This window comes from Rattus norvegicus, chromosome 13, assembly GCF_036323735.1.
Source record: "Rattus norvegicus strain BN/NHsdMcwi chromosome 13, GRCr8, whole genome shotgun sequence".
NCBI classification, from domain to species: domain Eukaryota; kingdom Metazoa; phylum Chordata; class Mammalia; order Rodentia; family Muridae; genus Rattus; species Rattus norvegicus.
In genome coordinates this window covers 8,966,109-8,979,426 of record NC_086031.1, presented here as the reverse complement: position 1 = coordinate 8,979,426, position 13,318 = coordinate 8,966,109, and the positions used below count along the sequence as shown (strand labels likewise).

The window sequence follows — 13,318 nt, the reverse complement described above, 5'->3', positions numbered from 1 at the left end:
TGAAGAAAGAAATTGAAGAAGACCTCAGAGGATGGAAAGATCTCCCATGCTCATGGATTGGCAGGATTAATATAGTAAAAATGGCCATTTTACCAAAAGTGATCTACAGATTCAATGCAATCCCCATCAAAATACCAATCCAATTCTTCAAAGGGTTAGACAGAACAATTTGCAAATTCATCTGGAATAACAAAAAACCCAGGATAGCTAAAACTATCCTCAACAATAAAGGACTTCAGGGGGAATCACTATCCCTGAACTCAAGCAGTATTGCAGATCAATAGTGATAATACCTGCATGGTATTGGTAAAGAGATAGACAGATAGACCAATGGAATAGAATTGAAGACCCAGAAATGAACCCACATACCTATGGTCCCTTGATTTTTGACAAAGGAGCCAAAACCTTCCAATGGAAAAAAGATAGCATTTTCAGCAAATGGTGCTGGTTCAACTGGAGGTCAACTTGTAGAAGAATGCAGATCGATCCATGCTTATCACCCTGTACAAAGCTTAAGTCCAAGTGGATCAAGGACCTCCACATCAAACCAGACACACTAGAAGAAATAGAAGAAAAATTAGGGAAGCATCTGGAACACATGGGCACTGGAAAAAATTTCCTGAACAAAACACCAATGGCTTATGCTCTACGATCAAGAATCGACAAATGGGATCTCATAAAATGGCAAAGCTTCTGTAAGGCAAAGGACACTGTGGTTAGGACAAAACGGCAACCAACAGATTGGGAAAAGATCTTTACCAATCCTACAACAGATAGAGGCCTTATATCCAAAATATACAAAGAACTCAAGAAGTTAGACCACAGGGAGACAAATAACCCTATTAAAAATGGGGTTCAGAGCTAAACAGAGAATTCACAGCTGAGGAATGCCGAATGGCTGAGAAACACCTAAAGAAATGTTCAACATCTTTAGTCATAAGGGAAATGCAAATCAAAACAACCCTGAGATTTCACCTCACACCAGTGAGAATGGCTAAGATCAAAAACTCAGGTGACGCAGATGCTGGCGAGGATGCGGAGAAAGAGGAACACTCCTCCATTGTTGGTGGGATTGCAGACTGGTACAACCATTCTGGAAATCAGTCTGGAGGTTCCTCAGAAAATTGGACATTGAACTGCCTGAGGATCCAGCTATACCTCTCTTGGGCATATACCCAAAAGATGCCCCAACTTATAAAAAAGACACGTGCTCCACTATGTTCATCGCAGCCTTATTTATAATATCCAGAAGCTGGAAAGAACCCAGATGCCCTTCAACAGAGGAATGGATACAGAAAGTGTGGTACATCTACACAATGGAATATTACTCAGCTATCAAAAACAACGACTTTATGAAATTCGTAGGCAAATGGTTGGAACTGGAAAATATCATCCTGAGTAAGCTAACTGAATCATAGAAAGACATACATAGTATGCACTCATTGATAAGTGGCTATTAGCCCAAATGATTGAATTACCCTAGATGCCTAGAACAAATGAAACTCAAGACGGATGATCAAAATGTGAATGCTTCACTCCTTCTTTAATAGGGGAACAAGAATACCCTTGGCAGGAAACAGAGTTGCAAAGATTAAAACAGAGACTGAAGGAACACCCATTCAGAGCCTGCCCCACATGTCACCCATACTTATACAGACACCCAATTAGACAAGATGGATGAAGCAAAGAAGTGCAGACAGACAGGAGTCAGATGTAGATCGCTCCTGAGAGACACAGCCAGAATACAGCAAATACAGAGGTGAATGCCAGCAGCAAACCACTGAACTGAGAATAGAACCTCCGTTGAAGGAATCAGAGAAAGAACTGGAAGAGCTTGAAGGGGCTCGAAACCTCATAAGTACAACAATGCCAAGCAACCAGAGCTTCCAGGGACTATGCCAATACCTAAAAACTATACATGGACTGACCCTGGACTCTGACCTCATAGATAGCAATGAATATCCTAGTAAGAGCACCAGTGGACGGGGAAGCCCTGGGTCCTGCTAAGTCTGAAGCCCCAGTGAACTAGACTGCTGTGGGGAGGGCGGCAATGGGGGGAGGGTTGGGAGGGGAACACCCATAGGAAAGGGGAGGGGGGAGGGGGATGCTTGCCTGGAAATCGGGAAAGGGAATAACACTCGAAATGTATATAAGAAATACTCAAGTTAATAAAAACAAACAAACAAACACAGAAACAAACAAACAAAAACCCACATCACTATCTTTACTCTGACTTGTCCCTTTTCCTGAAATTCTTTTCTGAGATGAAAGGAGTCAACATGGGTCAAGATGGATGAAAGAGGTTCATGAAGCCCTACCCCTAACTGAGAAGATATTGAGGGATGCTGAGAGAGAAGTCATTTTCTTTAAGAGTGTGGTCACTGTTATGTTGCCCAATCTCTGGTAGCCCATGTGTGTGAAGGCCGCATTAAAGAGGATCTTAAGGGAGGGGGCCGTATTAGGGGACCAGAGGAAGTGGGAAGGTAGAGGTGAAGATAGATATGCTCAAGGTAGATTGTATACATATATAAAATTATCAAAGAATAAATTTTAAAATCCTAAAGTAACAAATAATGGGGTTTTATTTTTTATAACTGGTCAAAATACCTAAATAAAATATTTCATGTTAAAATAATTCTAAACTTTTCACTCACATTGACACATATAAAACCATTAATAAATGTAACTCAATGTTCCAAGCTCATATATAGTTGTTGTGGGAGAGATTTCCTAAGGAGTCACAATCAGATGCACATTTGCTTTGAATCGGACACCAAAGTAATGATTACTCTAAAATCCAACTTGGTAAACCAATGAGGTATTGGGATTATTTATGAGTATGGGTAAGGGATTTTTTTTTCCGGAGCTGGGGACTGAACCCAGGTCCTGAGCTTCCCAGTCAAGCGCTCTACCACTGAGCTAAATCCCCAACCCTGGGTAAGGGATTTCTTACAGAAGCATATCAAAGACAGCTACATCCACAACCCACCCAGTGTGGCCCAAGTGGTCAGAGAATCTCCTCCTTTAGCAGGAATCTATAACCTGGGCGTAGACTTTGTAAATCTTGATAATTTCAGGAACTTCCTGAGATTTGTGAGTTGTTCACCTCTAGAAATTCATAATCCTTCCTTCCTAGAGAAAAATTTTCAATTAGGAGAAAAATGTTACATAACAGTAGGATGGACACTTTTATTTTTCTATTTATAATTAAAGATTAATTATTAATTGTTAAAAAAAGGAAAAATACTAATATAAAATCCAATCAGCAAGCTTTCCATACCCCAAATATTAAAAAAATGATGCTTGCCCAATACTGTTCATATAATCATTTAACTGTGATCCATGTTAAGACCTATCTCCTAGGGGAATTTTTGGTTTCTGACAACTGTTTTTGCAACTCTCCATTGTTTTTTTCTGGGAAAATATAACTTTGGACATTTGAACCACACTGATCATACCCCACCACCTCCAGTAATCCTCACTAAATATTTTCAGCTGGCTTAATCTTATCTATGTTTCTTTCTGTGTGTGTGTATTGCTTTTCGAAATTCACATATTAAACTAAAAATTTCCCACCCTTTCCCCTACATTTACATAACTACAGTAGTGTCAACCACAATTCTACAAATCTCATTCAATCCAAATAGTAAGATCATTGTGGACCTTTTAATAAAATCAGATTGGAAAACACACATAAAAAGAAAAAGAAAAACAACACTTAAACTAAGTTCATTGGCATGTTCTTCAAATGAGTAACATACACAGACTCTGGACATATCTGTTCATATCTAAGACATTTCTGTTCATAACTAAGATAACCTAGATGTCTCAAATTTTTATAAGAGTAATGAAGTGGATTTGCCATTAAACAATTTTTTTTCTGTAATTCAGCACCAAATTCCATTGAATACAAGCCAAATACTCCTGTATATCAAACCTAAGTCTATAAATGAAATTTCTTATAGTATTGGGGACACATGACTTTCAAAGTATAGAGAAAATGTTCACTAACATTGCATACAGAAGTTAGGGGCTGCAGGGAAAGTCTAGGAGTGGAAATGGAAATTGATGGGCAACATCTCTGGGAGTAGGTGGAGATCTGGGAGTGGGGAAGAAGCAGAGAATCTATGGGGTTACCCTATCTGAGATTCCTACTCGTGGAGAATATAGAGACTGAAGTGGCCATTTGTATAGAAAGGCACGTCTTCTAGTAGAGGGAGTGGCACATCGACCTACTCACAAAAACCTTCAAAGCCAATTTTGTCCTGTCTACAAGATGCACAGTGATACAAATGGAGCAGACAATAAGAGAACAGCCAACCAATGACTGCCTCACCTTGAGACACATCCCAGATGGAAAAGCCAATTCCTAACCTTATTAATGATCCACTACCATGCTTGCAGACAAGAATGTCAACATCACTGTCTGGTGAGAGGATTCATCTTGTAGCAGATGGAACAAATTCATAGCCAAACATCAAGCAAAGCTCAAGGTGCCTTGTGGAAGAGCCAGGATAGAATTGAATGAGGCAGAGGGGTCAAGGACACTGAAAGAAGTCTTACAAACTCAATTGACCTGAGTCCATGGAAACCCACAGAGATTAAAATCACCAACCAATGAGCATGTGGGTACTGTAACCCTACACATTTGTAGCAGATATAACAGCTTGGTCTTCATGTGGATCCGCTAACAACTGGAGTGGGGACTGTCTCTATTTTCCCGGGCATTACCCTTACTGGACAACCTGCTTGGGCCTCAGTGGACGATGATATGCTTTGTTCTTTTGGGACTATATTTCTCAGGGTACACTTGGGGAGAAGGGGAGGGGTTACTACTATATTAACTATACTAACTAGGGGGAAGGAGTTATAAGGGAGGGACTAGAAAGAGAAGAGAATTTGGGTGTTGTAATCTGGAAAAAAGAAAGTGAATCAAATAGACTCAATCTTGTAGTAAAGTCAGGTGGCTAAAGACCATGACCTCAGTACAGGAGGGGCAAGTTGTGCCCAAGTTAGGCCTTCCTGCAATGAATCCAGAGAAATACGCAGTAGAACATTCATGCTGGATATCTCACACTATATAAGATAGTCTGAATTTTTGCTTCATATTACATATTACATATTTCCATAGCAGTGAAAAGTAATAGTCGTTAAAATAATAACACAAGAAAACATGTCTTAAATGCATGTCTCTGCCAATACAGAGTAGAAAAATCACAGTTAAAGATGAAAAGTCTTGTTAAAAACCATTAGTTCATTCCTCCCTTCATCTGCTTGCTCAGTATTTTCAGTATTGGATACAGTAATTCAAGTAAAGTATGACAAAGATGTCATATATCTTAGCTGAAGCAGCAAGTATTACAGAACATGCTATAAAAATAAGATAAATAGGAGCAACCAAATCTACACAGAAAAATTTATTCTGTGATAATTTCATATGTATATGCAATATATCTTGATCTTTACCATCTACATTCCCCCAAATATTCCCACCACATGCACCATGAGAGAGAGACAGAGGAGAGAGAGAAAGAGAGAGAGAGAGAGTGAGAGAGAGAGAGAGAGAGAAAGAGAGAGAGAGAAGAGAAAGAGAGAGAGAGACTGTATAGTTGGGAAACTATGAGTAAAAAATTTTAAGGGAAGATGATACTGTAGGTCAATTAATAAGCCGCACATACAAATAAATCTAAGAGACAAAAAACAGTATGGTTTGTTTGTAAAATGGTCTATATTTGTTTAGGCAGGATATTGAAGATGAGATTTGTATTAACTTTACAAAGCCAGATCAAGACTTGCATCTTGTCACTTATGATGCTTCATAGCTCTGTGAACTATGGTTTTAGCAGAACAATATTTCGACATTGGCAGACTTACGGGACATGTCAACAGAAGCGCTTTTTCTGGCATTGTCCTGTGCTTCTCTATGTACAACATTATATTCTAAATCACTCCTTAAGGTTTTCTTCATCCCTTATCAAGCATTTAACTAAAAGTACAAAAAAAATGTAAATCCTCAACCTGGGTACAAGTCCAGATACAAAGTTGTGTTCCTTTGTACAGTGTCATGCTTCAAGACTTAGTCTGAATGTTTTGCATTTTCTTTATTCAGGTGTGACTGTGAGGTTTGATTTGTGGAAAACTCCTGGCTCATGCCCTTCTCCAAGGCTAAAGTTTTGATTGATCTTAAGAGAATCCTTGCCAAAATTATGCAGATGCTATACAAACTACAACGGAACATACATTGGAAAATATTTATTTACAATGATATTTGTGTTTAAAAATAGACAGAGATTAAGATTCAGAATTTTCTTATTGCTTAAATTAGTGATTTGGGAGACATGGTTAAATTCTTCTCATCTGAAATTCATTCATATGAACCAATCACCCAGTCTATCTTGCTGAGCAGCCTTGTAAAGTATAAGTGTGTGCAATGGGGGATATATACTGCATGCTTACTAGTAGGAATTAAATTTCATTAAATTCTTACTCTGATTATACAACTTCTAGGTTTGAAGTACATTGATCTCAAACATAGGGATATGAAATAATTAGTAAGTAGCATCTGTGGTTAACAATAAGAACCCATTACTAGTAAATATTGTCTTTGTAACTAAATCCAGGCCATTATTCAGCAAAACCAAGGCTATTTATGGTGGTGAAAAACTTTTACAAGGTCACTAGGCAACCATGGCAGTAGCTAAATGAAGTAGTTTTATTTGGAAACAAGCAAAATGTCATCATTGCTTCCAAATCAGCGTTTGGAACTTCTCCTCAAATACAATTCAACTTCTCCTCAAAATTGCAAAATGTCATTTTCTTCTGCCTTTATTAGGTAACTACACCCACTCCCAGTCTTCTTATCTGTTGAATTTATCACCCACAGGCCATATCTTGTCAACTGAAAGACATTCAATTGAAAACTGCAAAATTTAGCGATGCTTAAAATCATATTATATGATCCATTGACACAAGAAAGTAAAGTGATTCACTGAAGGAAACTGAGGCCAGTTAGGCAGGGCAAACAGAAGGCTACAGCTGGGAAGGTGCCCATTCCTTAGAAGTAGAATGCAGGTGAGAGCAGAGCTACTCCAGTAGATATTAATATTCTCCCATGGCTGTGCCTTTACTATGAAATACCTGCTCTAGTTCTTCATTTATATTTTATAGTTGCAAATTGATATGGGACTTATGTGAAGGAAATGAAAAGTGATTTCACATCAATCATTAAAGGTCAAAATGAGCTAGTTTGATAATTGAGAAAGTTTTCAGACTGATCAGCACACGGGTCCCTCCCTTCTGGTAGCTGTAGGTGCTACAGAAAATACTGCACAGCAATTCTGCTTAACAAGAACAGCACGTTCATTGTTCATAATATTCTTGGGATTGTTAAAAATCTTCAGATAATTCAAGTTCTGATATCTGTTTACTATCATAATCAACTTCTCAAACACCTTGTGAAATTCAGCATGGGAGAAAAATCTAGAACATAGAGTTTTATATTCTTATCACAATAGCATTTCTCTAGGACTCTTAAAATGAGTAGGAATAAACTTCAAAGAGGTACTTAGTGAATGTTCTAAGTTATTACAGAAAAATCAAAGCTATTTTAAAATTTAAAATTACCTCACATAATATGTTTCTTTTACAAATGAAGTTAACAGTATTTCCGTGTGTGTCATTTGCAGTCTGCTTATGTTTTGCATACCTTACTTTTGTCATAATAAAAATTTAGCTTGTCTAATCTTAGATGAATACTGTTAGTTAGATATTTAGCTGCTGTTCAATTTGAAGAAGACACATTTCTCAATTGCTCGCTGCATTTTGCTGGCAGGCTGGAAAGGACAATAATTAAACATACATTTGACCTCTGATCTGAGACTTCACTGGGACTAAAACATCTTAGAAGCTGACTTCTGGTCTCATTTATTCAACCTCTCAAATCATATCACAGTTTCTTATGTCAAAGTGTTGAATACATAATAATATTAAAATTTTTACAATGACCTATATCTGTATTCAAAATTAACCAGTCCTCTCAGGATATACCCAACGGAAATACTATAGCTGTTTAATATCCTGAAAATCTAAAATGGTGATATTTCCAGGGGTTCTTATTACTGGTAGATAATTGCATTCTCACCATAGATTTGTAATATTTGTATTGTGGCTGGAATTCTTTCAGGCTGACTTTGTTTTCATTTTGCTTAATTAGAAGCTTATAACATTTATAATTGGGTAAGCATTCATTTTTCCCTGTGGCCCCTATTTGAGACAGAGTATTTGAGAGTCAAACATGTATACAAATAGGTACACAGTACACAACAATAACAGCAACAGCAAGTCATTATAAAGGATGGCAGAGAATTAAAAAGTTATTTTATAAGAAACCCCACATCTATAAATTAATAACTTTATCTGTCTGTCCATCATGGAAGAACCTAGGCAGACAATCATTCTTGAAGGCTGCCATTACTAATGACATGGGGAAACTCCTTCAAATGTAGGGAAAATAATCTCAAACAACTATTCTCACAAATCAAAATAAAGGAAACTCTTGGAAAGGAAATTTCTAACTCATCAAACTATGCATACAAATATTAGCCAATTGGACATTCATAGGAAACCCAATATTTTACTTGATGAATAAAATTGGGCACAGCAGCCAGCCCGGAGAATCTAGAAGATATTCATAAGGTGCTTGAGGAGAGTCACCTTATAGGCTCCAAAGAACACGTATATGCATTGATTTCAGAATCAGTGCCTGTAGGACGCCTATGTTTACTGAACGTATACAGTTTGTATGGTACAATAAACTCCCACTGATATTCCTTTAAAAAAAAAAACTGCCTCTAACATACTTAACAAGCAGCACTCACTAAATTTCCATGTTGCCTGGAAGTGGGGGATGCAACTGTTATATGAGAAATTTTCAAGTTCATTATCACCACTTTTTAAATGCCCAAAGCTAGATTTGTAACAGCTGTGGCTATGAGAAGCTAAAGTCTTAAGCTCATGTCATTTAGATGTATGTTCATTATTAAAATATGTTGTCTTTAGTTAAATTAATTTACTGAAAATATGGCTCTAAGAAGGAATTTTCAAGAAACTCAAGTCCTGCACTCCTGCTGTACCATCAACTCATTTAATCAGTATCCCCCACTCCCAACTTTTGGATTTCCAAAGTATTCATTCTTTTCAAATAATGGAATATGCTAAGGAGAAAGCACAGTTCAAAGACACACCTTTGAATCAACTGGAAAACACTGACCTCTAGTGTTCCAAAAGGTAGAGAAACTAGCTCATTTGCTCTTCCTATCTAAGGCCCTTGGGTCTTTCTTCAGTGCACTGAGGGAATACTTTGAAGGAGGGGGAATAGAAGAGGAAGAAAAGGGAACTGAAAAGAAGGCAGAAAAGAAATTTTAATTTACCTGACTTAAACTTGCATCAATATAACCTCTAAAATAATTTACTTGCTTATCCCAACATGATGGAGAGGGTAGCCACTTCTGTCTTCCTTTATAACACAAACTTTAAAAGAATATTACAATGATGGATTGTGAGCTTTCCAATCTTTGGAACACAAAAATACTGATTGTATTTGGAACAACTATCCACCTGTGTTTCCTCTACAATGCACGTTCTGGGACAAGATCCTGTAAGGATTAAGGAATAAGGCAGACAATTCTTCTGTAGTAAGTCATCTCACCTTTAAATTGATACTGAGAATACTACTTACAAAAGTAAAATAAATTGTTCTAATCTGTGTAATATTTCTGTGCTTAATTAAAGAAAAAAAAGCGAAGGAACAAACTCAGAAACTTGAGGGAGGGTGGTAAGCCATCCTTGCAAACAACACCGATGGCATAAATGCATCCTTTCTCATTTAGGAGTTCCCAGAAAAGGAAAAATTTCCCTTCCTCCGCCTAGAGAAGCAGCTGAGCATTTGAGCTTGAACGTCTCACAGTTTTAGTGAATTATTCAAGTTTGACAAACTGGATTCTTTAAATAAATAGTGCAGGTGGCAGATTCCTGGGAGTCAATAATTCCTGTCTATTAAATTAATATACTTGCTAGCGTGGAAATGTGGATAACACAGTACATGCTCATTTCTTCACAGGCACCAGGATCTTGAGGTTGGAGTGTATATTTTTATAAGTACTCCCTCCTATAACAGGGCAGCCATTTATATCCTGGAGCAATTACATTTAATCTACAATTCTTAGACTCAAACTCCCAAACCCTTATATGGGTAGTCATTGGTTACAAAATGATCCCAGGGTGAAACCTTATGCCTCTAATAGAGAGAGATTGGTGGGAGCTTAGGGTGGAAGTTAGGGTAGAGGGATTCCAGTAACATTTCAAATTGTGGGAGCTGCAGTCAGTACCCTGTTATCACCTTGTTTGGTGGCTCCCGAATGTCTCAAACTCTAGAGGCTTATTCCTGGCCCGTGCATTCCTGGCTGAGATTAAGGACCATGAATATAGCAGCAAGTTAAGGGAACATTATGATTCCAAAGAAGGACAGGCAATTCAGCAAAGCAAGTTCATTAGAGATCTGCCAACTTTTGAGGTGCTTGGAATAGTCGAACCACACTGCTTAGGATTTTCACCCTACTCTTTTCTTTTACGCAGAGTATATACAGTCTCACAGTTGGATAGTTATTGCAAGTAGCATCCTATCCCACCTCACCTTCCTTCCCGCCACCAAGCTCCAAGTACTCACAGTTTGACGCTGTTAATCCTAAATGCCACAAGGCAGAGAGCACCAAAGTCAAAAGGCCGTTCAGTCTTTGTAGAGAATCCATTTCCCCCTGAGTGAGAGATTTCTTCCAATAGAATCCCAAATTCGCAGGCACAAGCGTTGGTTTTACTCCCTTCCTTTTTCTCTATTTCAATGTTCCCTCTCCTCCGCAGAGCCTGACCCCCTCCCACCTCCTTGAAATGCCTCTCCTCCTTTCACTCCATCCTGATCCTCAGATACTCCATGGAAACAGCAGCAGGACTTCCTCTGAGATGGGAGCTGTGATCGACGTTTACAGCTCCTGCAACTGTTCCCTTCTGCGCTTGGCTTCCTCGCCTGCCTCGTCTTCCTACGGATCCTTTTTCTTAAAGGGTCAGATCCACACTCCAGGGCACCTCTTGGAGCCGACTTTGCCAATAACTGAAAGCACCTCGTTCGAGAGTGAGAGCTGGATTCAGCACCAGAGTGGTGGAACAGCTCCTCATAGGCTCCTTGAGCGCAGCACCTCCTCCCGCCGAGCCCGCCCCGCAGTGGTTCCTAAAAGTGGTCTGGGCGGGTCCTTGGTCCGTTGGGTGTCCCCAGCAGAAGCTCTGTTATGCTTCATCTACCTACGTGCTTCTCTCTCTCTCTCTCTCTCTCTCTCTCTCTCTCTCTCTCTCTCTCTCTCTCTCTCCAACCCCCTCCCTTCTATCCATGCATTCAAGCATCCCTAACTACTTATCCCTTCTCTTTCACTTCTTCCCAAATTACGCCATTTAAGTCAGGATTTCAATGCATGCCTAAGGTGTTGAAAGACAGAAACCTTAGTAGGAAGGATTTTCTCAAATAGAAAACTTAACGATGACCTAACCTGATGCCTAATGCCTTTTTATTCCCTTCATAAGGGAGAGTCAAAGAAAGCTTGAACTGTGTGATTAAATTTCCCCTGCAGGGTTAGATAATTGACCTGCAGGTTTTCAAATTGGGATTTTTGGTTTAGCTATTTAGGGATATGACAGTTTCCTGACTTTCTGACCTTCCACATCCGCATCACTCCTTGATTGCTGTTGGCATGCTGATTCCACAAGTACTGCAGGGTGATTTGTGCTGTGGATTCCAAATGAGACAAAGCAGTTTCCTGGCATTAGAGAAAAATGTTTAAAAACAATTTTTTAAATGCAGGGGATGGAGGTTGAGTAGAGTCAAGTGGGTGTGGAAGGTCAGGTGTGAGACCATGGTTGGCTCTTAAGAGCTTTACATCTTAAAATGGAAAAGAGGGGCTTTGATTTGCTTCCTTGGGGCTTTCCATTAGAGGTCTTGGTTCTTCAGTTTCTAGCATACATCTGGGAACAAGCTTGCTTTTCCATAGATCAACTTATTTTGTGTTTAGTGTAAGCTGCCAGAAATCTGTCAAATGTTAACAAGGCAAGGAACCAGTAATGATCTCTTTTCTGTGAAGTATATAAGCAAGTTAGAATCTCTCTCTCTCTCTCTCTCTCTCTCTCTCTCTCTCTCTCTCTCTCTCTCTCTCTCTCTCTCTTTCTCGTTTTTAATCTGTAGCATTACCAAGCACATGGATTTATTTTAAACCACAGATTCTTGACAGCCTTTGGTCTCAGCTGCTAGCTTTGCAGCTTCTGGACACTGAGATGTGTTCCAAGCAGTCTTTGCACAAATCCTGATCTTATCCTTGTAGTCTGGGAACTCCAGTTTCCATCACTGGAATACTGAATGACAGTTCAATGAAAATTGGAACAACTGACCATTATTATATTAAAGGAAGAATGATGAAGTTCCTAGTAGCTGTAAGCAAACAGAATTCTATGTATACTTTAACTGGAAACAATTATGTCAGCAAATTTCTGGTTCACAGGAAACTCAAGACAAGGTGTAGAGGTATAACAACACACAGGGACTTTGACACCCAAAATATCAATGCTGGGAAACATACCATTTTCTCCTGTTTGGAGGAGGCTATAGAAAGGAAAGTGATAGTCTCTTTTCCCCTGGTAGGTGGTTTCCCTATAACCTTTCTGAGGATAGCCCCAGAGATGCTGCCATTCCAGTCCCTGGTCTTTGAGAGTCTCATGTTGAATATCCTTCTTGTGGCTTGTTTAATCATACTTGAAATGTCTTGAACATATGCATCTATTACCCTCATTCACATTGTATGTTTTAAGTGTATGCAATAGATTGTTCTATTTCCTGTGATTATTAAAATTTTATTGTTTACATATGTGTATGTACATGTGTCTTTAGGGATGAACTTGTACTACATTGCACTTAGAACACACAAAGGCCATAAAAGGGAGTCAGATACCCCAGGGTTGGAGTTACAAATGGTTCTGAGGTTCCTGATGTGAGAAGTAAACTCCTAATTTTTTTTTTCGGAGCTGAGGACCAAACCCAGGACTCTACCACTGAGCTAAATCCTCAACCCCAGCTCCTAACTTTTACGAGAGTAGTAAGTGCTCTTAACCATTGAGCTTTCTGTCCAGTCTCAACTTCATTAGTTTTTAAAGAAATAAAATAATACATGCCTAATTCAAAACCATTTGAAATTTTTGCTTTAAAATATTTTTACTTGTTCATGGATGT

At 38.7% G+C, this 13,318-nt stretch overlaps 1 protein-coding gene across 5 annotated transcripts in view; it reads right to left on the bottom strand.

The window, feature by feature from the left end:
- Cntnap5a (contactin associated protein-like 5A) overlaps positions 1–11,379 on the bottom strand; it is a 1,008,100-nt gene extending 996,721 nt beyond the window's left edge. For 2 of the 5 annotated variants that reach the window (XR_005492234.2, XR_005492233.2), the window contains exon 1: positions 10,724–11,377. Coding sequence is in view for 3 of the 5 variants with exons in the window: in XM_039090650.2 (XP_038946578.1) it covers positions 10,724–10,805 (82 nt within the window). In the remaining 2 variants the exon portion in view is untranslated. Of the gene's footprint in view, positions 1–10,723 lie in introns of all 5 variants that reach the window. The other 3 variants (XM_039090650.2, XM_039090651.2, NM_001047865.2) reach the window with 2 other exon arrangements.
- Positions 11,380–13,318: the final 1,939 nt, after the last annotated feature.